Source organism: Carcharhinus amblyrhynchos, chromosome 8 (genome assembly GCF_965287045.1).
Source record: "Carcharhinus amblyrhynchos chromosome 8, sCarAmb.v2.hapA, whole genome shotgun sequence".
In the NCBI taxonomy this organism is placed as follows: domain Eukaryota; kingdom Metazoa; phylum Chordata; class Chondrichthyes; order Carcharhiniformes; family Carcharhinidae; genus Carcharhinus; species Carcharhinus amblyrhynchos.
Window position 1 is genome coordinate 97,369,612 of NC_137331.1, and position 27,792 is coordinate 97,397,403.

At 41.7% G+C, this 27,792-nt stretch overlaps 1 protein-coding gene across 2 annotated transcripts in view; it reads left to right on the top strand.

The window, feature by feature from the left end:
* Positions 1-27,792, top strand: part of rhpn1 (rhophilin, Rho GTPase binding protein 1) — a 90,543-nt gene that overhangs the window by 12,500 nt on the left and 50,251 nt on the right. For both annotated transcript variants that reach the window (XM_080194546.1, XM_080194547.1), the window contains exons 2-4: positions 6,471-6,586; positions 10,727-10,855; positions 27,569-27,644. In XM_080194546.1, the coding sequence (XP_080050672.1) occupies positions 6,471-6,586; positions 10,727-10,855; positions 27,569-27,644 (321 nt within the window). The remainder of the gene's footprint in view (positions 1-6,470; positions 6,587-10,726; positions 10,856-27,568; positions 27,645-27,792) is intronic.

Consider the following 27,792-nt stretch of genomic DNA (forward strand, 5'->3'; position numbering starts at 1 on the left):
TCTTTGCCTATGTCCTGCTGCATCACTGTACCGTGTGCAGTTTGCTCACCAACCTCACCTGCCTCGTCCTCTTCCAGACTGGAAGCAAGAACCTCAAACCTGTTATGCAGATTAAGAGGCTGAGGCCTCCGCTCCTCACCCCCCTTCCTCCTCCTCCCAGCAGCCCCCTTTTGTCCCTGACCCTTAGATTTAGCCAGTCTAGGGGCACCCTCTCTCCCCCTGATGAGCCTCAGTGTCTGTAGCTCAGAGGCCAGCTCATCCACCTTGAGCTGGAGCTCCTCCAGCAACCTGCACTTACTGCAGACATGGTCACTGGGAAGGACCCTGGGGTCTGCCAGTTCCCACATCATACACAAACCACACATCACATGCCCCTCCATTATTCACTGTAATTTTTTATGGGAAAAAATTTTTTTTCCTTGTTTCTTGCTGTAGTAGTTTTGAAAAAATTTTTTTTCCTTGTTTTTTTTCAAACAAACTCACCTGGCCTTTTTTCCCTCAAGCCCTTTTTGATATTAAGCCCTATTAACTCACTCTGCTTCCCCCTCACTCCGCTGCCCGCTCAGACGCTGCCTGCTGTCTACACCAGGCCTCCTTTTAAACCTGGCGCTGATTTAAAGCAGGCTGGTCCACAAATGCCTTTTCACCACACCCTCAGAATTCTTAAAGCAGTAAATACAATAAATAAATGCTTTAAACAGTTCTACAAAGAGTAAAGTGCTTTAAACTTATTTTAAACAGGTTTTTAACAGGTAAAATCTTAGCTCTCTCTCTCAGCTCCAGCAAACAATGGAAGGCTTCACCGCGCTAATGTAAGTGTATTTGCTGTGACTGACGTCCCTAGCATTGACCAGGCTCGATCAGCTCTGCTGGGCAGGCCACATCCTCCACATACCCGACATGCAACACTCCTTGAAAAAGTGCAACATTGCCCATGATGCCTGGGAATTCCTCACCCAAGACCGCTTGAAATAGAGGGAAAGCATCTGGGAAGTAGCTGAACACCGTGAGCTTCATTGCCGTGTGCAAGCTGCAGCTAAGTGTCAACAATGAAAAGAGCACGTGGAACCTGGACACCCTACACACCTGCTTCTCCAACCACCTTCTGCCTCACCTGAGACCAAATGTAGATTACGCATTCATCTCCTGACAACTAATTTTTACCTTGGAAGTGAGTCATCCCCGATTTTTACTTTCCTCCATCTCCAGTCTTTGACCTGCTCTTGAGCCAAAGTATTTACGTGGCTGCCTTCTGTACCACCAGGTTTGGAGGATAGAACAAAGAGCAACACAGCACGGGAAACAGGCCCTTTAGCCCAACAAGCCCACGCCACCATTTCAACGTTGAGTCCCCTCTCCACCCATGACCCTTGTCTACGCTTATGGCACTCCACATTGGAAACCAAATTGAGGGGAGACTAATTTAGCGACAGTTGTTACACCAGTCAGCCTAAGAGCACATCTTTGGGGTGTGGGAGGAAACCAGAGCACCCGGAGAAAACCCACGCAAGCACGGGGAGAATGCACAAACTCCCACAGATACTGGCCCAAATCAGTGTATCTGCATAGCAAACAGTGATAGTCACTGAACTGTCGTGTTGCCCAGTAGTTGGTCCAGTTTAAGCGTACACTAAGGATCTTGCAAAAATACTGCTGGAGATACTTCTCCGGTTCTTAGAGATGCTGCATAGGTTACCAAAATTCCAAAGCATAAAGTAGCGCATAGCCTCTTCTGCCCAGAAGATCATGACCTTTTGGCTCCGGTTTGAGGATCGTGGTCTTCAAATGCACTTTTTTTTCCTCAGTGATGTCACTGGACAAGTAATCCACCAACCCAAACTAATTGTCTTGAAGCACAGGTTCAAATCTCACCACTGCAGCTGGTGGAATTTAAATTCCATGAAAAGAATACGGAATTGAAAACCATTCTCTATTATCAATTCCGGAAAAAATCCATCTGGATAATTAATATCCCATTGGGAAGGAAATATACCATATTTATCCAGGCTGGCCAACATGTGACTCCAGACCCACAGCAATGTGGTTTAGCTACCTTTATGAACTGCCCAAGCAAACCACTCAGTTCAAAGGCAATTGAGGGTGAGCAACAAATTCTGACCTTGCCAGCAATGTCCACATCCCAAGAAAGAAAAAATAATGTCGGCCAATGGCTGAGCAGGCACATCGGAGATCATGATGGCAGGACTTTTTTTAATATAAAATTTAATATAACATAAAAATTTTGAACCGTGGTGCACAAAAGTTGTAATGAACCTAGTCAAAGAAAAGTAAAGCGTACAGAAGGTTCAGAGAGCTGGGAGATGTTAGGGATCTAGAGGAGTATACGGCTTGTAGGAAGGAACTTAAGGCAATTAGGAGAGCCAGAAGGGGTCATGAGAAAACCTTGGCAGGTAAGATTAAGGAGAACCCTAAGGCGTTCTACAAATATGTGAAGAGTAAAAGGATGAGATGTGAAGGAATAGGACCTACAAAATGTGAAGTTGGGAAAGTTTGTACAGAACCAGTAGAAATAGCAGAGTGCTTAATGAATACTTTACCTTGGTATTCATGGTTGGAAAAAGATCTGGGTGGTTGTACTGCAGGCTTGCAGCAGACTGGAAAGATTGAGTCTGTGAACATTAAGAAAGGGGATGTGTTGGAAGTTTTGAATAGCGTCAAGATAGATAAATCGCTGGGACCGGATGGGATGTACCCCAGGTTACTGTGGGAGGCCAGGGAAGAGATTGCAGAACCTTTGGCGATGGTCTTTGCGTCGTCTGTGGAGACAGGAGAGATTCCGGAGGATTGTGAATGTGGTTCCTATATTCAAGAAAGGGAATAGGGATAGCCCAGGAAATTACCGCCCGGTGAGTCTAACCTCAGTGGTTAGTAAGTTGATGGAGAAGATTCTGAGGGACAGGATTTATGAACATTTAGAGAAGTTTAGTATGCTCAATAGTAGTCAGCACGGCTTTGTCTAAGGCAGACTGTGCCTTTACAAGCCTGGTTGAAAATGTGACTAAATACATTGACGAAGGAAGAGCAGTAGATGTGATTTATATGGACTTCAGTAAGGCATTCGATAAGGTCCCCCATGCAAAACTTGAGAAAGTGAGAGGGCATGGGATCCAAGGGGCTGTTGCCTTGTGGATCCAGAACTGGCTTGCCCGCAGAAGGCAAGAGTGGTTGTGGATGGGTCTTTTCCTGCATGGAGGTTGGTCACCAGTGGAGTGCTCCAGGTATCTGTACTGGAACCCTTGCTGTTTATAATTTTCATAGATGACCGGGATGGGTTGGTAAGTTTGCTGACGACACAAAAGGTTGGTGGTGTTGTGGATAGTCAAGTTGCAGCGTGACAGATAGGATGCAAGGCTGGGCGGAGAAGTGGCAGATGGACTTCAACCTGGATAAATATATTGTGGTCCATTTTGGCAGGTCAAATGGGATGAAGGAGTATAATATCAAGGGTAAGACTCTTAGCTGTGTAGAGGATCAGAAGGACCTTGGGGCCCGGGTCCATAGGACTCTTAAATCGGTCTCGCAGGTAGAGGATGTGGTCAAGAAGGCATATGGTGTACTGGCCTTCATCGATCGAGGGATTGAGTTTAGGAGTCGGGAGATAATGTTGCAGCTTTATAAGACCCTAGTTAGACCTCTCTTGGAATACTGTGCTCAGTTCTGGTTGCCTCATTACAGGAAGAATGTGGAAGCTATTTGAAAGGGTCCAGAGGATGTTGCCTGGATTGGGTAGCATGCCTTATGAGGATAGGTTGAGGGAGCTCGGTCTTTTCTCCTTAGAGAGACGAAGGATGAGAGGTGACCTGATAGAAGTGTATAAGATGCTGAGAAGTATAGATCGGGTGGATTCGCAGAGGATTTTTCCAAGGGCTGAAATGGTTGCTACGAGAGGACACAGGTTTAAGGTGCTGGGGAGTAGGTACAGAGGAGATATCAGGGGTAAGTTTTTCACTCGGTGGGTGAGTGGAATTGGCTGCCGTCGGTGGTGGTGGAGGCAAATTCGATACGGTCATTCAAGAGACTTCTGGGACTTTATAGAATTGAGGCTTATAAGTAAGCCTAGTAGGTATGGATATCATCGGCGCAACTTGTGGGCCGAAGGACCTGTTTGTGCTGTAGTTTTTCTATGTTCTTAAATAACAGCTGCTAGGATGATAGGCTGTTGAAAAATATTTTTATCTGCATTTGTTTGTGATTGCACTTAAAATTCAGTGTTTTAAAACTGATATCTTTTGGCATAAACAACTTTGGAAATGTTGTGACAGAATTACAATTGAGCATATGCTAATATCAAGTCCTTTGGAGAAGGTGCAGATCTGATTTTAGTAGAATCATCTACGTCTGAATCATTTGAAAGAAGGCTTTCAACAGCTAGTTCTCTGCCAAACCAAGTTATCCAGTAATCACCCCAAACCAGCTTTGCTGGTCATGGCATGTTCTTCAGATGTCTGACAGTAGACTCTTTAGAGCAACTGCTCTACTTCGAACTCTGTAATGGCAGGACAGAAAGTTGGATTTCCTCAAACTTCTCTGAAGAAGTCAAACATCATCACTAGCACATGGGAGTCCTGGGGCTTATCTGGTAAGGCACTGAATATGTCAAGACACTTTTTTTGAGAACATTCAAATGCAAAGTTGAGATATCAGAGGGAGCGCACAAACAATCCTTCAAGCACCATCAGTCCCATGTGACAGTGTCTGAAGGTCATGCAGTGGAGTTATCAGCAATATCAGAACTTATTAAAATGGGATGGAAGCAAGTACACCCTCATCCTGAGGAACTGCTGAAGAATAGGTAATGGTCTGGATGCATGGGTTCACTTCCAATCGTGGAAGCTGGTAGAATTTGTATTCAGTTAATAAATTCATTTGAAATGCAGCCACAGTATATGTGTATGTACATGGCATCTGAAGATGGCTAGCATAAGGCACTGCGCTAAGAAGCTTTTGTGTCAGTGTTCTAGGATGAAGTGATTGGCCTTCAACCACAATCATCATCATTATAGTAGCCCTGAAGAAGAGTAATATGGACTCAAAACATTAATTCTATTTTCTCCTGTTGCTACAAGATATGCTGAGTTTTTCCAGCATTTTCTTTGTTCAAGATCTGACTCCAAGCAGTGGAGCGTTTTCCTCCTGATTCACGTGACTTCAGTTTTTTATTAGGGTGCCTTGATATCCCACTCAGTCAGTTGCTACTTTGATATCCAGGCAGTCACTCTTACCTCCCAGGAATATAAGAAATCAGAGCAGGAGTAGGCCACATGGCCCCTTGAACGTGCTCCACCATTCAGTATGATCTTGGGCTTCAACTCCCACCTCTTTCACCAGATCCCTTGATTCTGAGAAGCCAAAATTCTGCCATTCTTACTTTGAATGCATTCAACAATGGAGCCTCCACAACCCTCTTGGCAGAGAATTCCAAAGGCACACTGAGTAAAGTAACTCCTTTATTGCAATCCTAAATGCTGAGCCCCTTACCTAGAAATGTGCCCCATATTTTAGTTTCCCTGACCAGCAGAAACAGCCTCAATGTTTACCGTATCAATACACTAGAGAATATAGGCCCAAATTAATTAGCCCCTCACTGTCATTGACAATGCTAGCAAGCAGCATTAACTGAACAATAACATGCCTGCTGGCACTCAGTTTGGGCCACTCGGCACCTGACCTTATCAGGTCCATCTGGTTTCATTCATATGCAAACTACAACAGTTTGTTAGGACTGAATAGTTTGCAGTCAGCTGCATTACTGGGGGCCTGTAGTCACATGTAGGCCAGACCAAGTATGTATGGCAGATTTCCTTCCCTAAAGAACATTAACAAAACTGATTTTTATGTGCCAGTTGATGGTTATTCCATGGAACCGTCACTGAGAATAGCATTTGATTTCAGATTTTTTTTAATTAGTTGAATTTAAATTCCTCCAGTTGCTGTGATGGGACTTGAGCCTATGTCTCTTGGGCCAATGCATTATTGGGTGATGTTCCCACTGCACCTTCGTCTCCCAAATAGAGCTGTTGAAAATTATGAATGGTTTTATAGAGTAGAAAGCTCAATGCCTATAGATGTTCCTAGTTCTTAAATTCTTCTTGGGGGAAGTGATTTTCACTGGGCAGAGTGTTGATAATTAGAGTGATACAAATTTAAGATAATTGGCGACAGAATTGTGGCGACTGGGTGTGGAAGAATTTATAAAGCACTTTTTTATTTAGAAGTTATGATCTAAAATTCCCTGGCAGAAAAGATGGTGGAAACACTTTCTTATCCACTTTCACAAGGGAAGTGGATACGTGGTTTAAAATTAAGAATTTGAACAAAGAGTAGGGCTATGAGATTGACAGCTCTTTTGAAGGAGTTATGCAAAAGCACAGCAGATCAAATGGTCTCCTTTTGTGTCGTGTGCATCTATGAATATTGGTGTCTTAAACATTCACTTTGTTTGATTGCAGGGCTGTGATCCCTTTGCACAGACTCAGCGGAGCAAACTGCAGCACCGCCGAGCCCGGATTAACCAGCAAATTAACAAGGAGATGCGAATGCGAGCAGGAGCTGAAAATCTGTTGCGGTGAGTATTGTCATTTGGCTACTAAGAACAGAGCTGGGCCCGCAAACTTTAAATAAAAGCAATCAAGCTAAGACAATTCAGAAAAAGTCCCTTTTCTGGATTTACTAATCTTGATGGCAATGGATTTAAAACAAAAGCAGGGAAAATTCATTAAGTTGGTCAATATATTCATGGTTTAATTTGTATATATTATCATCCCAAGCTGTCATGCTACTTCCAGTCACACATTTTCATGGGACAGCTAAAATCTTTACCAGTTCAGAAATGCAACTGACACTGTGTGCAGTTATGCTGACCACACACAAACTTATCCAGCTCTCCTTTCAGTTACCGTACGTGTCAGCATCTTATTTTCTGGCTGACAATTCAGTTGTAATGGGGGAAATCTCTTAACACCGAACTTAATCATGTGCTTGTGTAACTTGCTGTATATTTATCTCCCCCATCTTATATAACCCATCTAACTTTATTGGAGCAAGTAAAAATCTTTAATTATTTTAAAGAGCTTAATAAAATTTCACCAGGTTCTATATTTTACCAGAATAAAGAACCTCAGCTTTCCACCCTTATGGTACATGGAAACTTGTAAGGCAGTTATTATTAATTCTTCATACTCTGAAACTTTTCCAGGGCCTTTATGGTCCATCATATGACAGGACATTGGTCAGACCTTATTTAATAAACAAAGTCTTGAACAGCATTTTGTGACCTGTATGATCATCTGTGGAAAATTTGACTCCATTTCTATCCAAACCATTCATAGTTTTAAAGATCTCTATACAATCTATCTAACTATATGTCCATGGGAATGGGTGAGGTATAATGATGGTAAAGGAAGCCATCAAAATGGAGCTTGAAGAGATAGCATAAATTACATAGTTGACATATTAGAAGACAAGTGGAAGTCAAGTGGAATGTAATCATTTTAAAAATAGATATAGGTAATAAAATAATGAACGACACACTTGTCAAATAGTTATTTTGTCATTCTTTAAGAGAAAAGGATAACATATCTGACATCCTAGGGACATTAATAATAAGGATTGGAGCTTACAAATTAATGTAAACAATGTTGATACAACTGGGTGAGGAGACACCTGGCTTCCCTTCTATACAACACTACTGCTTTCATGCAACAAAGGATTTTAAAATCTAAGCAAAAAATTATTTTATTTTCCATGTAAATGCTTTTTTCAATCCAAATGTATTCATTTGTTAATATGGAACCAATAAACCAGGTTTCTTTGAATAAATGAGTAAGTTTATTACTGAATCTGAGAAAATATAATAAAGATGCAATGTCACATGCGTATACATCAAAAGTAAGAATCCAATTAAAAGTGGAAAGAATATATGATTAGCTCTTTTGCTCGTCTTTGAGATGTAGATTGTTGAACACTTGTCACCATTTGAAGTCAGTTGGCTTCTTGTCAGATTTGATTTGGTTCAGGAATTGCTGTAATTTTAAATGACTATGATGTTTGTCTTTTAAAATTCTTGTTTGCATATTTCCAGAAATAAATTCAATTAGCAGATCTTGCTGTCATTGTTGCCAAGTAATCCAATTTTTTTGATCTTTTCACCTCTGAAGTTTTTGACATGTTTCAAGATGGATGGTAACAGGGGTATTTTATCCTCCAGAGAGGGGGGTTTTGAATGCCTAAAGACTGTCTGGTTGGTTAGCTGTTCCTATTACCTTGATAGAACTACAGCTGACCCAAGTCCAGCACTTTACATTTTTAGTGCCTCCCCCGGTATGAAATCCCATGCAACAAATCTGTAGCACAATTCGCTTTGAAACTTTCCAGGGAAGTGGTCACTTGCATCAGACGAACGGCAGATGTATCCTTTGTATTTTCTTTGATAAACAGGCCTTTAAACAGTTCAGTTTGTAGTTAGCTATTAAGGTTGTGAATAGATTTCACTTAGTCACAGTTTCCTGTCATCTTTGTGTTATGAATGATACTAGCAATAAAAACTGACAAGTCCCTGGGGACTGATTGTTGCACCCCCTGGTTTTAATGGAAGAAAGCAAGGAAACTGAAAGTATCCATTATTTAAGTGTGTAAGAGAAAATGTAGGAAATTCTAGAGCTGTTAGTTCTGTGATGATGAAGTTGTTGAATCTATAATTGAGGTTGAAGTGAGAGTTAGGATCTTAATGAATTATTAAACAGAATTCAACCTCTTGAGAATGTTTTTGTATTATTAAATAAAAGAGGATTATAGGGTCTTCCTGGACAGATAAACATTTGGTGGTCTCCATCTGTATCAATCTTGTAACCGTTATGTGTTTGATTTAGTTGTTTCAAAATGTCCTGGTCAGTTCAGTGGTTAAAATGCACCACTTGGTGTGGTGCTAACCTATGCAAACTAGGGATGGTTTAGGTTCAATCCCAGGTCTCTGCTGAATTAGTTGTCAGGCAGGAAAGCAGATGGAACACAGTAATTGGCCGCTGTTCCCCTTGGCTAAAAGCCAAAAGTTCAGTCATGATATCAATGCCAAATACAATCCAGTGACCCAAACTGCTACATTTATGTTTTCCAAACTCTGGTGTCACCCGGCATTCTGATAAAAGGTCACCCTCAAAGGTTAACTCTATTTCCCTCTCCACAAATGATGCCAAACCTAGTGTTTATTTCCAATTTCTGACACCTGCAATATTCTGTTTTTGTTTCAAATTAGACTGAACTGCTCAGCTCAGCTGCTTTTCACCCTCAAGTCTTGTAGACTGTTACATTCACTTGTTTGTCTTTGCACATTATGAATTACCACTTATTGAAGGTGCTATATAAACACAAGCTTCTATTATTCCTTAGATATTTACCAACATTAGTGAATGCTATGAATTTTTTTGAGTAAATGAAACATGTCTGATGGTTAAGTTTTTGATAGCCCAAAAAGAGAGGGAGGCAGCTTTACAAGAGTATCCAGATGTTCCATGTCACTGCTAAAAGCCTGTCTGATCAAGTTGACAAGTCAATAAACTTTCTATTTCAGTCTGTTGATGTTTGAAGCAGTATTGTTTTTCAGATTCATCCACTTGCTACTCTGCATATGTTTTTTTTGTAAATATCTCTTCCAGAAATTGATCTGCTTCAGCTGCTCCCAATTTTCAATTAAGACTGACTGAAGTTGCCAACTGCATCATTTCCACATAATTAAAGCAATTATAATGCATTTTATTTCTCTTTTGTGGTGTAATGCATATGTGCAAAGAGTTTCTTTTGCAGTACAAGGTGCAGGAAGCAATAGTGTAATGCTTGGAGGGTGGGGGTAATGTGGGATAGTGCAATAACATTCATGAGTAACCATTTATGGAATGTCCTTCATCATTTTGGTGCTGTATGGATTCATGCCTATGAAGCCTTCATGTTGCTGTCATGCCAATTCAGGTTGCGTTGTTGTGGATAGGTACTGGGCAGAGCCCCAGAGCTTTCCCTTGGAATGCAGCCAATAAGGAGAGACAGTCAATGGGTCATTTGACACTGACTATGTGAAAGGAGCAGGTTAACCCTCTTCTCAGCATGTGGAACAGGGCTAAGGAAACCAGAAAAGGTGGAGTTTTTCCCTAGACCACCATCCTGTTTGTTTCCCCACTTCCCTCCAGTTTTCTCAGTCGTCCAATACCATAACGACTTGATGTGGAGTTGCTGGTGTTGGACTGGGGTAGGCACAGTAAGCAGTCCCACAACACCAGGTTATAGTCCAACAGGTCTATTTGGTAGTACAAACTTTCAGAGCATTGTCCTTTCATCGTCCGATGAAATCTGTTGGACTATAACTTGGTGTTGTGGGACTACTTACTATAATGACTTGACACCAAGTAGGCAAAATCTGATGACTTTTGTTAATGCTACTGTGTAACTGCTTATTTAAGCATGCACAAGAACATCCTGGGATCCCAGGATGTGAATGTGATTATTAACAAAAAAAAATTGCAGGTCCCTAACCCACAATCTCTGACTTGGAGGCAAAAGTGTCAGCTTTCAAGTCGGTACAATGAAATTTCAGTGTCATGTGCTGCCCTAGTTCCCAGTATTGTTTTTTCAATTTACCCCAGTGGAGAAGGCTTAGAAGTGATTGCTGAGTAACATAGTGGTCAATATTGTTCATTTTAAATTTCTGATAATGTTACAGAGCTACAACTAACAACAAAGTGAAGGAAAACGTGGCTCTGGAATTGAGTTTTGTGAACTCCAACTTGCAGCTCTTGAAGGAAGAACTAGAGGAACTGAATAGCTCAGTAGAAGTTTATCAGAATGGAAAGTAAGCACTCTCTCTTTCTTTCCTTATATCATGATTGCGTTTCAAATTTTAATCCTAAAGATGTTGTCAGTTCACCAAATGCAATTAAAGTGTAATAAAAACACACTCTGAGAGCCAATCAGCATTTCATTTGCTGGCCACACTGCAATGTGTTTCGTTACTTCAGTTTTTTTTAACTGTTAAAACTCAAAAACACACTATGCTGAAACAAATGTAATTTAGGCATTCTGTTTTTATTTTTACATTGGATTATCAAAATAGCACCAAGACAGTAACATTACAACTTGTGCTTGCAGCTGGAGAAAGGGTAGATGGGTTAGGTCCATTCTTTACTGCTATTGAAATGCTTTCTTCCTTTTACTTTGATTATAACTTTTTTTAAAATCTGGAAGCTGAGCCGAGCTTGTGGTTTTGGCTAACACTTTTGGCTAATTGGATAACACTCGGGTGTAGGAAATCTGTGACATGAATAATATATATACAGTTTTATATATTGCTCCTGCTATACCATACAGTGCTAGCCTGGGGAACCCGACCTGGCATTTATAGGAGTTCTCCAGGTATAAGTAATGGATCAATCACTGAAATTAAATGTGGGTTACTGCTTAAAATTTGATGTGTAATATTCATCATCACGAATTTGTGGTGTACTTCACTCCAATTCTTAATCTCAACAAGATTCTATAACAGTAGTGTCTGCCTCTCATGCTAACATCAGTTCACTTAGCTTTCTGTGTGTTCTTTACTAACATTCAGTCTTTAAAATCTACAGTGGTCTTTTGTTGCAGTATTCCAGTATTGAAGAGAAGTAAAATGCTGAATGGAGAGAGGGAGCAATATCACATGATAGTAATATTGTTGTCTAATTTTATTTAATAATCCCAATTACAGAAAAGCTTTCCTTTTTTCGGTAAATTTGTGGTGTTAATTGGGTGCTTCCTGTTCAGTGTACCATACACCAAACCCAAAAATAGGTGCCTTGATTGATTTAATTTTTTGCCAATGGGAAAATTTACCAGTTGGATAAACATTAAAGAGCAATTTCACCTAACCTTATAATTTTGTATGAGTTTAGCACTTTGATCTATTGCTGCTTTTGTGATTGAGCATGATTGATAGTGTAAGAAGTTGTGTGAGTCACTGTTGAGGTTTAAATAACAGGGCGTTGTCATGAAACCTTTTTGTCAAAGATGCAAAAGTTTGATTTATGGCACATCTCATAATGAGCAAAATGTTTCATTGTATCTCTAACCTTTATTCAGTTTCTAAACGTGTATTTTATCATATACTGTGATGGTTTGGACAGTCTTTCAAGAGATTCTTGACTTATTCATTAATCAGATTGAAAGTACAAGAAGTAACATACTTGAACACACTTCTTCTCTGCCCCCCCCCCCCCCCCCCCCCCCCCCGCCGCCCGCCGCCGCCAAAAGAAAGAAGCAACTTGACTTAGACACTTTGTCATAACATAATTGAAATTAACACCTCGCTCGGTGGAGGATTGTAGATGCAAATATGTAGCTTAGCAACTTGAGATGCAGCATGCTAAGACGTCAGTCTTGATCATATTGGTATGTCCTGATTATTGATTTTTGATTTGATTTATTACTGTCACATGTATTAGTATACAATGAAAAGTCACATTTTTTGCATGCTATGTAGACAAAGAATACAGTTCAGTGAGAAGGAAAGGAGAGAATGCAGAATGTAGTGTTAGTCATTGCTAGGGTGTAGAGAAAGATCAACTAAACTGCAAGGTAGATCTAGTCAAAAGTCAGATGGCAGCAGGAAAGAAGCTGTTCTTGACTTGGTTGGTACGTGTCCTCAGATATTGGTATCTTTTTTCCCAACAGAAGAAGGTGGAAGAGAGTAGTCCGGGGTGCATGGGACCTTTAATTATGCTGGCCGCTTTTCCAAGACAGTGGGAAGTGTAGACAGTGTCAATGAGTGGGAGGCTGGTTTGACTGATGGATTGGGCTTCGTTAATGACCCTTGGTAATTTCTTACATTCTGTGCACAGAGCATACCAAACTGTGATAAAACCAGAAAGAATGCTTTCTATGGTGCATCCGTAAAAGTTGGTGAGAGTCGTAGTGCACATGCCAAATTTCCTCGGTCATCTGAGAAAGTAGAAGCGTTGGTGCGCTTTTTTAATTTGGTATTGGCATGGGGGGAATCAGGACAGGTGATCTGGAAACGTAAAAACCTGAGGCGCTTGACCATTTCTATTTTGCCCCCATTGATGTAGATGGACATGACCTCAGGAAGCTTGGTGGAGGACAATGACTATTTCCTTCATTTTGTTGACATTGAGGGAGACATCATTGTTGCACCAGTCCACGTGATTCTCTACTCCTTTCCTGTACTCTGTCTCCTCATTGCTTGAGATCCAACCCACTACAGTGGTGTGATCAGCAAACTTGAAAATTGGGTTGGAGGGGAATTTGGGCACACAATCGTAGACGTATAAGGAGTATAGTCTTGTGGGGCACCAGTGTTGAGGATAAACATTGAGGAGGCATTGTTGCGTACCCTTACCGATTGTGGGTTAGGAAGTTCAGGATCCAGTCATAGAGGGAGGAGCTGAGCCCCAGGCCATGGAGTTTGGAGATAATTTTTGTAGGAATAATGGTGTTGAAGGTTGAGTAAATAGGAGTCTGACACAGGTGTCTTTGTTATCTAGGTGTTCCAGGATTGAGTGCAAGGCTAGGGAAATGGCGTCTACTGTGGACCTGTTGCAGTGGTAGACAAGCTGTCGTGGATCCAGGCAATCTGGGAGGCCTGAATTAATTTGTGCCATGACTAACCTTTTGAAGCACTTCATAATGACGGATGTCAAAGCCATCGGATGATAGTTATTAAGGCACACTGCTTGGCTTTTCTTAGGTACCCAGATGCTGGTCCTCTTGAAGCAGATAGGGACTGCAAGTTGTTGTAAAGAGAGGTTGAAGATGTCTGCGAATACCCTTGCCAGCCGCCCCTGCACAGGATCTGAATGCTGGTCTGGGTACCTCATCCAGACCAGTCACTTTCCATGGCTTGACTTTCAAGAAGGCTGCTCTGATATTTGCAGTGCTGACCTTGGATACAGATTCATCCAAGGCTTCCAGGGTGGAGAGTATGCTTTCGCTGACCTCTTGCTCAACATGGGCATAGAATGCACTGTGCTCATCAGGGAGGGATGCATTAGTGCTGGTGATTTTACAAGACTTCATCTTGTGGTCTGTCGTGTCTTGCATACCTTACATAGTCAGCAAGGTCCATGTGGCTAGCCTGGGATTCTAGCTTGGTCTAATACTGTCTTTTGGCATCTTTGTTGGATCTCCTTTAGATCATATCTGGCCTTCTTGTAGCAGCCAGGGTCGCCTGATTTGAATGCCTTGGACCTAGACTTCAGTAAGTAGTGGATATCCCTGTTCATCAATAGTTTCCATTTTGGAAACACGTGGATTTGTTCTTTGGCACACAGTTTTCTACATACTTGTTAATGAAGTCTGTTACTGTAGCGGCATATTCGTTCAGGCTGGTCACAGATTTTTAAAATACTGACCAGTCTACAACTCTTAAGCAGTCCCATAGGAGGTCATCTGATTCTTCAGACAAACATTGCACAACTTTCTTTGGCGGAATCTCCACTTTCGGTTTTTGCTTGTGAGCCGGGAGCAGGAGCACAAACTTGTGGTCTGATTCATCAAAGTGTGGGTAGATGATAGAGCGGTAAGCATGTTTGAAATTTGTGTAGCAGTGGTCTAGGATGTTTAGGTTTCTGGTGGAGTAGGAAATGTGCTACTCGTATCTTGATAGGACATGCTTGAGCTTGACCTGATTGAAGTCCCCAGCCATGATGAATAAGGCCTCGATGTTTCATCTCAAGGCTACTTGTAGTGGCTATATATTTGTCCAGCACGGTCTTCATGTTCGTGTGGGGTGGGATGTAAACTGCTGTGAGGGTAACAGGAGGTGAATTCCAACTAAATGTTGTAGCGGCAGCATTGTAGTGTCAGGTACTTTAGGTCTCAGAAGCAGAAACTCGCCAGTGTTCCTACATCTAGGCACCACAAGGTGGTGTTTAAGAAGCAGACCGCACCTTCCCTAGCCTTGCCTGACGCTGCTGTGCAGTCCATTTGGTGGATTGAGAAGCCTCTGGTTGTAGGGCACAGTCCGGTGAAGCAAAAGTGAGCCATGTCTCCATGAAACCGAGCACACAGCTGTCCCTCAGTTCTCTTTGAAACGTGAGTCTGGCTTTTAAGTTCGTCTGGCTTGTTTTCCAGAGATTGGACATTTGCAGTGAGTAATCTGGGGAGGGGGTCCTTGGGACTGCATTGTTTCATTCTCACCTGCAGGGGGCTGCATGTTTTACACACTTCCTGGAGTGACTGCTTTTTTTCCTGGCCTGGGAGACGATAAAAGCAATATGTGGTGTAAAGGATATAAGTGTGTTCAAAAAGGTTCTTCTCGCTGGTCGGTGTGTGAATGGAGGATTTGTTGCCTTGTTTGCGGTTCCTGCATCAGTAGGTGGGTCTGCGCAGTCAGGTGTTGTTGGACTGAGGTTTGGCTTTGAAGGTCACTGGATGTCCATACCATGCTCTGGGGTGGGCAGGTTAAAGGTCAGTAAGTGGATAACGTCTCTGGAGTTGCGGTTGAGCCAATGGCCAGGCCCACGAATTGGGGTCCTCAGGGTCACTGTGGGGTCGGGTCTTCCTTCTGAGGTCGTAGAATCTCTCGACCGGCAAGGAAATTTAGAAGAGCAGTGTTAGTGATTTTTAGGTGGCGAGAGTTGATATTTAGGAGTGTGGGGTGATTGTAGAAGTAGGGAATTGGGGGAGTGCTTGAGGTCTGCAGGAGGTCACAGCTCTTCATGTCACTGAGGTTGAGAACTGGGGGACAGAAGGCTCCAGTTCCAGGGATGCAGTTTGATTGTTGGAGACCAGCAGAGTGAAGGCGTTGGCTTCTGTGGCGTTTTCCTGGTCTCTGGGAGACTGCAAAGTGATGGCCCTGGCACCTTGGGTGTTTTCCTGTGCACTGGGAGCTGGTGTAGAGAAATCCCCAGCCCTGGGACTGCAGCACTGGCTGCAGGTACTACGTGGTTAGCAGGTCCGGGTCAGTTTCCAGTTGGGTATCTCCAGGGTACGAAGGATCACCAAATTTGTTAGAGGTTGAATTAAAGCATTGTTAAGAGAGTGTAAAAGAATTGAGATGAAGGTTTAGAAGTATAGAATGAGAGTAAAAAATAGAATTAGAAGTTATGCAGGGCACAGCTTTCAAGAAGTCGCCTTGCTCTGGTGCCATTTTGGGAAAGATTGCAAGAGACTTGCATTGTATTCCCAATGCAACATCAACTCCGAAATAGAGTGCCAATTTGCCAATTCTTACACTGACGCAAAAGAGAGTGGTATTTTATCTATGGTGTCATTCTCAATGGCAGAACCAGGACATTTCGGGAGCTGATTTCACATGGTTCTGACTAAATTTTAAGGTGATGGCAGCAGGCACAGGAGATGTGCAGTCATGATGTGGCCAAAGAAACTCTTCAATGATGAAACCCACTGTCAGCTGACAGTGCTGCAGGTACAGGTGGGTCATGAATGAGCCCAGTGAACAAACAGGGAGGTTTTGTATGACAGCCACAGCTTCCCTGCCCAACTCCATTGCCATTTCCAGAAGGCATTTGATAAAGTGCCTCTTCAAATGTTATTGTAGGAAATAAATGGATCTTTTTCAGGTTGGCAAGATGTAACAAATAGTGTGCCATGGGGATTAGGATTACTGTTTACAAGTTATATAAATGACATGGATGAGAGGAGATGGTTGCTACATTTACTGATGACTAAAGATGTGTAGGAAAATAAGTCGTGAAGAAGACAGGAGGAAGCTGCAAGACTTTATAGATTGTTTCAGAACTCCTTTAAATGAATGCGAACTGGGTGCCACAAGACTCGTGCTCCTTTTGACTTAATCGTGAAGCTGGGGCATAATTACAAAAACTTTTAATAGATGGTATTACAAATTTAAAAAAAATGCCATGGTCAGGGTGTGACCTGCCAAGCCACTGACTTGATCTCTTGCATGTCCACAAGCCATTGGAAACCTGAAAGTTTTGCTCCTACCTAATTAAGTCAATCTGTCCATCACAATTCCCACTCTTAAAGTACCATAAAATACCACTTTGAGTCTGTGATCCTGTGGCTCCAATGAAGAACAGCACTTGCTAATGGCAGAAAATAATCACCTGCATGTCTGCAATTTCCTGAGATGTACTCCCGTCATCAGTGATCCTTCACCAGGAATGGAATTATTACTTGGAAGTATTTGCCTCCGTCTGCCTTCCTTTCCTTCAGCAATCTTATCTCTTAAAATGTTCCCCTGTCACTACCATTTAATCTGTAATAGAAGTACAGAAAGTGCTGGAAAATCTCAGTAGGTAACAGCACCTGTGTTTCAGTTAACAAACCTACAGAAAATGCTAGATAAACTGTTTCTCTCCACAGATGCTGCCAGGCCTGCTGAGTTAGCATTTCGTGTCCAAATGACCCTTCTACTGAACTACTGTAATTCTATCTTATGTCTTCTCTTTTTCTTTTCAACCTTGATGGTGGCCTTCACTATCTTCCTCAGCATCAAGGTTTCTCAATTTAAAAAAAATGCAAAAAAACAGAAGTTCTATATCACTGATAAAACTTGATATATAATTAACCCAGATGGTAAGGTCATATTCTTTGAAGGTGCAAAGAGAGAACAACCAATTGATGGTGATTGTCAGTATTAAGTTAGGATAGAAAAGTTTTAAAGATCACTTCTCAGCCTTTTGGCCAAGATCAAGCATCACATCAAGCCCAAGATGTGGTGCAATGCCTTATCTTGTCAGCTTGAATTTTGTTCATCTCTCTCAATGATCCATGAATTGTATTCCGTTGGAATTTGAAATTGATTTTCGAAGTAAGTGAGGAATGGATTTGGGTTTGCCTGGTCCACTCTGATCTTTGGCCTTGTAACTTAAAGGATGAAGTAAAAATAAAAAGGCATAGCGACTTTTACCCCTGGTGATGAATATTCAAGGTGAGGCATTCATTTGATTTGTTTACTTACATCTGACTAAAGACCATCATTGACAATAGCATAGGATTAAAATGCCTCTCAACACTTTTGATTGAAGATTGGAAAAATAATTAAGAAAGGAATTGAAACATTTTGTTTCTGGCTGTACCAGCAGAACTGTTATGTGAGAATTTGTCTGAGTAAATAATGTGTGGGATGCCACAGCTTTTGATTTGTTTATTCCCTATGTTCTGGCAATTTGTCTCTTTCAGTGAAGGAGAAAACGTTTTATTTGTTTAATATCAGGGAATAAATACAACATGTTATGTGACACTGCCATGCAGATTAAGGAGGTTCACAGTATAGCACTGGTGCAACCTTATGTCTAGCCAGATAATGTGCATCGTAGTAAACAAGGGAAGACATCTGGCAAAATCTTGTTCCTTGTCTTTTCAGCTTCAGTGATTCCCACAGTGACATTTGTGCAGAAAGAATAACTAGGGCACATTGCCATTGTGATTACTGCTGTGCCTACCCATTGAGCTATGGTGCGATAGTACTGCCATTTCGTTCTTGCAATTACGTAAGCACTTGAGGGAAATGATGAGTATTTATGATGAGAGCAAGTGAATTTTGACGAACGTCCCGAAAGACTCTGGATTGCCATTGATTGCGTCTTTGAAGTTAGTGCATTCTTTGAGAAGCAATAATAAAAGGGTGGATGATTGGGGTGCTGAAAATACAGCAAAAAAAAGTTTTACAGGTAAGAACTGTGGAGCAGCATGATAATTCAAAATTTTCAAATCAACATTTGTTTTCAAGAAAAACAGTAATGAAATTGTAATTCCATAAAACAGAAAGGAAAAGTTAAATCTGAAGTATAAACTGGAAATGCAGAATGCTCATCAATATTCATAAAGATAAAGTACATTGCATAATTTATGGTGTGTATCTTTCATAAGCATCTGGTTATGATGGATACACACCCAAAACTTTGACCTGCCATTTTTACTAATCTGACCCATAATAAAACTGGTCACCATTGTGGATGGACTTTGCACTGGACTGCTGCGTGTTGAAAACAATAGTGTATAGCATCTTATCACTTTAATAGAGTTCTTCCATAGAATGTGGGTTTTACTAGCAAGGGCAGTATTTTTTTGCCCATCCCTAACTGCCCTTAGTGGTGAGCCGTCACTTTGAATGTTGCAGTCTGTGTATTGTAAGTCCATCCACAGTTGTTTTAGAGAGGGATTTCAGGATTTTGACCCAGTGACAGTGAAGGAGTGGTGATATAGTTCAGGTCGGGATGATGTGTGGCTTGGAGGGGTACTTGTAGGTGGCAGTGTTCCCATATCTGTTGCCCTTGTCCTTCTAGGTGGTAGAGATCTGATTTTGGGAGCTGCTGTTGCACTGCATCTTGTAGATGGCACAAGATGCTACTATTCTATCAGTGGTGGAAGGACTGAATGTTTAATGTGATGGATGGGGTGCCAGTTAAATGGACTGCTTCCTCCTGAATGGAGGGATAGGGATGAGCTCATCATAAATTTGTAGTTAATCTGGAAAATCGAGTGGATTTGGGCTTTTGCTGCTTCTATGGGCATAAAGTCACTGTGCATGTTTGCAAGCCATGTAGAAATTGGAAAATGAATTAAGTACAATGTACTTCAATTTAGGAAAGTAGACCAAGTATATAAACTAAATTAATCTCTTCTAAATTAGAAGTAGATGGGAATAATTGCTTTTTCAAAGACTGGTGATTGAAATAGTCACCTGGGCTGAGTAGCAGAGGGACAAATATTCAAAATGTAGTTGAATACTATAAATGGGAGAATTAGTGGACTAAAGGGACAAGCTTTGCTGAGTTGCATGCCCTTTCTTATTCCTGACTTAATGATTTTACACATTATCTCCATCTATATTGTGCTAGGGCAGCAGATTCCTTTGTTTCACTTTGAAAGAGCATTAGAAGGGTGAGTTAACTGCTGTTTCCAGTCGCAACTTATATTCCTGCAATTACGTTTTTATTTTGCTTTTGCTGTTCTTCATACCATGTAATCCAGGACAATAGTGTTGTGTTTGTCTATAAAAAGCCTTATTCACATAGCCAGTTCATTGCTTAATTCTGGTTAGATGTAAGCTCATTAATGAAGTGATGACCTCTTTCTCCTCCAGTAATTAAAGCTCAAAAGGTTCTTCTGTTGTTATTTAGTTAAGTACTGAGGTCACAAAAGAACAGCTGTTGTTTTCTTTTACATCAAGAATGCAATATTTCATGAAAAGCTGACAAAGTTGAATGTTAATGAAACGAAAGAGAATCTGTATGGAAGCCCTCCCTCGTGTGTTAGCCTGCACATTCCTAAATTCCTCCTAAGCTGGTGTACTGCCTTTTAATTATTTGCATCCTCCTTTGTTCAACAGTCTTGAAATGCAGTTCAGAAACTGCCACATGGATCAAAAAAGTCATTTCAAAGCCCAAGTTCATCTTGGTCGTGGTGGCAGTAGGGTGCTGCAAATGTCCTCAGTGCCACTTGGCTTAAACTTTCCAACCAAACTTTCCATTTCTGATTGCTATTCAGTGATCTTTTCTGCAAAGTGCAAATATACTTCTCCATAGTCACATAGCCTGCCAACACTCACTAAGTGTCAAAAATGAATGGCTAATGTTTCAGAAAACCAAGTGGTAAAGGATAGAACTGCAACCAATGTTTATCCACTTTTTATAAGTATTTGTTTGCAGAGATGCACATTACGAACATGAATCTCTGAGCCCAACAACCACATGACTACCTGGCTCTATTTAGAACTATTTTGTTGTAGTTCTATTATAGGTTATTTCAGATTACAGAATAGAATATCCAGTGACCAGGCATATCATGATCACTATGAAGTAGTAAAATAATTGTATGGAGTGGTAACGTGTTTGCCCTTGCTTGAAACTAGGATTCCCATTGTACAGTTATTGGGATGTCAACTAATGTTAATAGAACTACCTGTGACTTTTAATATCCATTGATATATGTTTGATTTCTGTCAGCTATAGGCTGTTTTAAAAAAAAGTTAGAAAGACTTGCATAAGTCGTGGTCTGCAAAGGTTTTCAGTTATGATCTAGTAATGCACATAAAGGCAAGGGTTAGGAACTGCTGGTTTAGCGGAAATTTGCTACAGTTTAGTGGATATTGTTTTGGCAGTGCCAATAAATTTTCCTTAAGTTAGCAATAGGCACTATCCATTTTGGTACTCAGTGAGACAGTCTAGACTTTATTTCTGATATTTGGTGCGTGATTGACCTATTCAGGGCTACAGTTGGCCATCATCCTCTGTGCTAGCGTTGGGAATTGTCATTTAAGGTTTGTATTCCTCACTCTAATTTGGTGATGCATGGATGGCCAGTAAACCAAATTGGCTTTGGCTGTGAAGTACTTTTGTTTTCATCTTAAGTCAGCTCCTGACAATGACATGTTCATCTGCATATTTTTATAAATAATCTTTCACGGGATGTGTGTAGCTGAGTAGGCCAGCATTTAAAACATAAGAACTGGATGCCGGAGTAGGCTATTTGGCCCCTCGAACTTGCTTTGCCATTCAGTAAGATCGTGGCTGATGTTTTTCGTGGACTCAGCTCCACTTCCGCGTCCTTTATTGTTCAAAAATCCATCTGTGCCTTAAAAACGTTCAATGAGGTAGCCTCGACTGCTTCACTGGGCAGGGAATTCCACACATTCAAAGGTTGAGATGTTTGTTCCTCCTCAACTCGGTCCTAAATCTGCTTCCCTTTATTTTGAGGCTATGCCCCTGAGTTCTGGTTCCATCTGCCTGTGGAAACAACCTCCTTGCTTCTATCTTGTCTATTCCCTTCATAATTTTATACGTTTCTGTAAGATTCCCCTCATTCTTCTAAATTGCAACTGAGTTCTCAGATTGAAGCCCACAAGTGTTGAGCTTTTAGATTGGAAAATTAGAATTGGGCAAAGGGCATGAGGAACTTGTGAAACACTATTTGAGTAATAGCTATCAAGAGAACTCAAATTTGCTGTTGACTTGATATTTACAATCCAATTTCTTGTGATGTTTGTCCCAGATCAGGTGTATGGCACACAGTTGTGATGTTGAGCTGTTGACTTTTGCAGTGGTCAAATACTCTGAAAGAGAAAGTTCGCAATAAATGTGGAACGTTGTTGCGAGATTCTACCAGATTCAGAGCTGCTTAGTTTTCTATTTGAGGAAAACTTAGATTGCTCTGTAAGATTCAAAACAGCAAAAAAAGTTGTTTTTCTACAGTTGTAATTGTTCAACCTGATTTTTATACGAAGTCCAATACATGATTGATATTCCCAAAACCTTTATTTAAATGGCTTATCAGAAAAAGTGACAAATTGTGGAGGAAAACCAAAAATCTGTTGATCTAAATCACTGAGCAGAAAAGGAACAACGTACAGCACAGGAACAGGCTCTTCAGCCCTCCAAGCCTGCGTCGATCAAGATGCCTGCCTAAACTAAAACCGTGTGCAATTATGGAGTCCGTATCCTTCTGTTCCCATCCTATTCATGTATTGATCTAGTTGCTCCTTCAACAGCTGCTATCGTACTTGCTCCCACCTCCTCCCTGGGCAGTGCGTAACAATCATTCACCACCCTCTATGTAAAAAAAAACTTGATTCGCACACCTCCTCTAAACTTTTCCCAACATAGGTTTAAAGTATGTCCCCTAGTACTTGACTTTTTCTACCCTAGGAAACAGCATCTGACTATCTACTCTGTCCAGGCCCCTCATAATCTTGTAAACCTCTATCAGGTCACTCCTCAAACTCCATTGTTCCAGTGAGAACAAACCGAGTTTTTCCAACCTCTCCTCATAGCTAATACTCCCCAGACCAGGCAATATCCTGGTAAACCTCTTCTGTACCGTCTCCAAAGCATTCACATCCTTCTGGTAGTGGGGCGACCAGAATTATACACAATAGTCTAAATGAGGCCTAACTAAGGTTCTGTACAGCTGCAGCATGATCTGCGAATTTTTATACTCAAAGCCCCAACTAATGAAGGCAAGCATGCTGCCTGCATTGCCACTTTCAGCGACTGGCGGACATGTACGCCCAGATCTCTCTGCCTGATGATACTCCTAAAAGTTCTACCATTTACTGTATAATCTCTGCATGCATTGGACCTTCCAAAAATCATTATCTCATATTTGTCCGAATTAAACTCCATCAGCCATTTCTCTACCCAACTCTCCAACAGGTCTATATCTTACTGTATCCTCTGACAACCCTCTTCACTGTTCACAACTCCACCAATTTTTGTCGACTGCGAACTTACTAATCAGACCAGCTACATTTTCCTCCAAATCATTTATATATACTATGGACAACAAAGATCCCAGAACCGGTCTGTGTGGAATACCGCTAGTTACAGCCTTCCATTTCAGAAAAGCACCCTCTACTGCAACGCTCTACCTCCTACGGCCAAGCCAGTTCTGTATCCATCTTGCCAACTCTCCTCTGATCCCATGTGACTTCGCCTTTTGTACCAGTCTACCATGAAGATCCTTGTCAAAGACTTTATTGAAGCCCATGTATATAACATCCACTGCCTTTCCTCATCTATCATCTTCGTCACTTCCTCAAAAACTCAATCAAGATAGTGAGGCATGATCTTCCCTTCACAAAACTATTCCGATTTTGAATAAATCCTGTCCATAAGAACGCAAGAAATAGGAGCAGGAGTAGGCCGTCTAGCCCCTCGAGCCTGCCCCGCCATTCAATAAGATCATGGCTGATCTGTCGTGGCTCAGTTCCACATTCTCGCCCTCTCCCCATAACCCTTAATCCCCTGGCCTATCAAAAACCTATCAACCCGCATCTTAAATATATTTAGCGAGGCAGCCTCCACCACTTCAACGGGCAGAGAATTCCAGAGATTCACCACCCTTTGAGTGAAGAAGTTCCCCCTCAACTCCGTTCTAAACCCTGCCCCCCCCCCCCCCCATCTTGAGGCTATGCCCTCTTGTCCTACTGTCCTTTCTGAGCGGGAAGAGCCTCTCCACCTCTATCCTATCCATCCCATTCATCATCTTATACGTCTCAATGGGATCTCCCCTTGTTCTTCTAAACTCTAACAAGTACAAGCCTAGTTTATTCAGCCTCTCCTCATAGTTCAACCCCCTCAACTCTGGTATCAGCCTAGTAAACCTCCTCTGCACTCCCTCCAAGGCCAAAATATCCTTGTGCAAGTGCGGCGACCAAAACTGCGCACAGTACTCCAGCTGCGGCCTCACCAATGCCCTATACAGCTGCAGCAAGACCTCCCTACTTTTATATTCAATCCCCCTCGCGATGAAGGCCAGCATCCCATCAGCCTTCCTGACCACCTGCAAGCTGGGTTTTTGCGACTCATGCACAAGGACCCTGAGGTCCCTCTGCACCGTCGAATGCTGCAGTTTTTCGCCACGTAAGTAATAGTTCTTCCTACCAAAGTGGACAACTTCACATTTGCCAACATTAAATTCCATTTGCCAGTTCCTGGCCCATTCTCCAGCCTATCTAGATCCTTCTGCAGACTCTCCACACCCTCCGCACAATTTGCCGTTCCCCCAATCTTGGCGTCATCAGCAAATTTCGACACCATACACACGGTTCCCTCCTCCAGATCATCAATATAAATGGTAAATAGCTGAGGCCCCAGCACCGACCCCTGAGACACTCCACTAGTCACCAACTGCCAATCCGAATAGCACCCATTGACCCCCACTCTCTGCCTCCTATTTGACAGCCAATCCCTTATCCACGCTAACACCCTACCCCCAACTCCATGCCCCCTGACCTTCTGTAATAACCTCTTGTGAGGCACCTTATCAAACACCTTCTGAAAATCAAGAAACACCGCATCCACCGGCTCTCCTCTATCCACCGCCCTAGACACATCCTCATAGAACTCCAATAAATTCGTCAGACATGACTTCCCCTTAACGAAACCGTGCTGCATCTGCTCTATCAAACAATTCTCCTCAAGATGCCTCGCTATTTTCTCCTTGATCATGGATTCTAACATTTTACCTACAACAGACGTTAAACTAACTGGCCTATAATTCCCTGCCTTTTGCCTGCCACCCTTCTTAAACAACGGCGTAACATTAGCCGTTTTCCAATCTTCCGGCACCTCCCCGCTTCTTCCAGTAATTCCTCCAGCACTGACGTAAGGCCCACTGGCCTGTAATTTCCTGGATTGTCCCTGCTGCCCTCCATTGGATATCCCCCAGCCCTCTGGAACGTCAGCAGTAGCTTCCCTCAGTATTCCGGAGTGATCCCATCAGACCCCGGGAACTTATCTACTTTAATGCTTTTTAAGATGCTAAGTACTTCCTCCTTTTTGATTTTAACACGACCCAGAAATCTACACACTCTACCCTGTGCTCCTCATCCAACAAGTCCCTTGCTTTAGTGATAGTTTGCACTCAGATAAATAATGAATCCTTTGAATCAAAAAAGTTTGTTGTTGAATGTGAACCTCTGTTTTGTTGCCAGATTTGTGATGTTTGCTGATGGTCAGTAAATTACTTCATTGGGTGATGTCATTTGCTGAATGCTGGCCAAGTTAATCAGTTCGAGTCATGACCTCATCTCTGTGAACAGCTCAAATCAGGAGAGACAAGCAACTTGGCTTTTCAATGAAGTATTGTATTGGAGATTCAAGTTTTAAAGGTGTTTAGCACTGGGTTTCAAGGGACTGATCATAGAATCCCTACAGTGCAGAAGGTAGACATTCAGCCCATTGAGTCTGCATTGGCCACAATCCCACCCAGAGCCTATGCCCATAACCCCATATATTTACTCTGATCGTCCCCCTGACACTATGGGGCAAATTGGTATGGTCAATCAACCGAACCTACACATCTTTGGACTGTGGAAGAAATCTGGAGCACCTGAAGGAAACTCACACAGACACGGGGAAGACATGCAAACTCCACGCACAATTCAGAATTCCTGTTCTTAGCTTTCCAGTCACACAAAAGATTACCCCAACAACTTGGAGAAGTAATCAGCTGCCTTCCATAGAATTGTGCAGAATCTTGTGCTCTCCCCTGTGGTGAGTTTGGTGGCAGGGGAATATTTCACCACCTTCCTGCCTCCACTCAGATTAAGTCCGTGGCAGGAAGACCATTCAAGTGCTTTGCTCCAGTAACTGCAGTAGGCAGGAGAGCTTGCCGTGCTGGGAAATTCTCTATGACTGCCCTATCAAACCTTTTCATTAAAAAAAACCTCTATCTGGTCAATACTTGGCCTCCTCTCTTCAAGGAAAAGAACCGTAACCAGTTTAATCCCTCCTGGTAAGTATGTCCACTCAGTTCTGGTGCTATCCTTGTGAATCTTTTCACAGTTCCTAACGTATCGCTTTATCCTTTTTTATAATATGAAGACCAAACTGCACACAGTACTCCATGTGCTCTAATCAAGATTTTTCTGCTTACTGACTAATGTTATTCTATAGAACAAAGTTGATGGGGGAGAAACTAATCCCATTGACAAAGGTCAAGATCCAGAGTGCCAGTTTAAGATGTATGGCAAAAGAAGCAAAAGCAATATGAGGAAAATCTTTCTATTCTTGGCGACCCGGCTTGTGTCGCTGTCTTTGTGGAGTTTGTACGTTCTCCCTGTGTCTGCATGGGTTTCCTCCGGGTGCTCCGGTTTTCTCTCTCCGTCCAAAGGTATGCAAGTTAGGAGCGTTGGCCATGCTAAATCCTCCTTCAGTGTACCCGAACAGGCATCAGAGATTGGCGACTAGGGGATTTTTCACAGTACCTTCATTGTGTGAACGTAAGCCTATTTGACTAAAAAAAAACTTTTGTTTTGTGGATATCATTTTTGACTTTCGCCAGGGAAATTACATTGCAAGGAATAGGAAAGTAATGAAAACCTACGATCCACCTTCAATCCTAAAGCAACTTGATAACTTTTGCACTAATGTCATACAGGGACGGCAACCCTATTGTGACTGAACTTCCCTTCACAGTTATCTATTGAATCAATCCCAGAATGTCAAATTTGCTGTCTTTTTAAGTGATTTTAAACTGACTCAAATATCAATAATGGGACATTTAGTAGAATAGTTTGACATTTCTAAGTGAGAAAGAGTTCATTAAAAGCTTCTCTTCCATCCCCAGCCTATTGCTTCCCCCTTACTCATTAAAGAGTGTTTTCCATCATATTCATTCTTCTGAAGCTGTTTAAACAGGAAATAATCAGTGACAATATATAATAAGATTTTGATAGTGTTTTCTGCCCTCATTGATTTGAGCATACTCTAATTTATTTTTGGCTACTTGTGATTGATTCCTGCTGCTCATTATTAAAATAAAATTGCCAAATCAAGTAGAGAATTAAGAGACAGTAACAAGTAACGATTTGGCTTGTTGGCCTACTTCTATGTGTTTCAGCATGACCAAGGATCTCGCAACTCTTCTCATTTAAGAAACCAATCATGGTAAACAGCTAGCCAAATATGTAATAGTACAATATCATTTTGACTTGTCATTATTACAGGAGACCACCCTCCTGTGAATTACTTTAGACTTGATCTGCCATAGCATTCAAAGGGTCAAAAGAGTTAAGGAGTCACTGTAATGATGATGGAAAGTGGGGATTATCTTAACATTTGATAACCACTTTGTTTTGCAGTGAATCTGTTAATGTTCCCATGATTCCTCTGGGCCTGAAGGAGACAAAAGAAGTTGAATTGACGATGCCTCTGAAGGTTGGTAATTTTGTGTTACAACTTGGTTGGGAGGGGTACGCTGACCCCTTTCGTTTTATCCCACTGTTGGCATGATTGTAACAGTTTGAAATTTTAGAAACGTGATATTGCCAATTCAATTTGTACTTAACTGTATATAGCTCTGTAA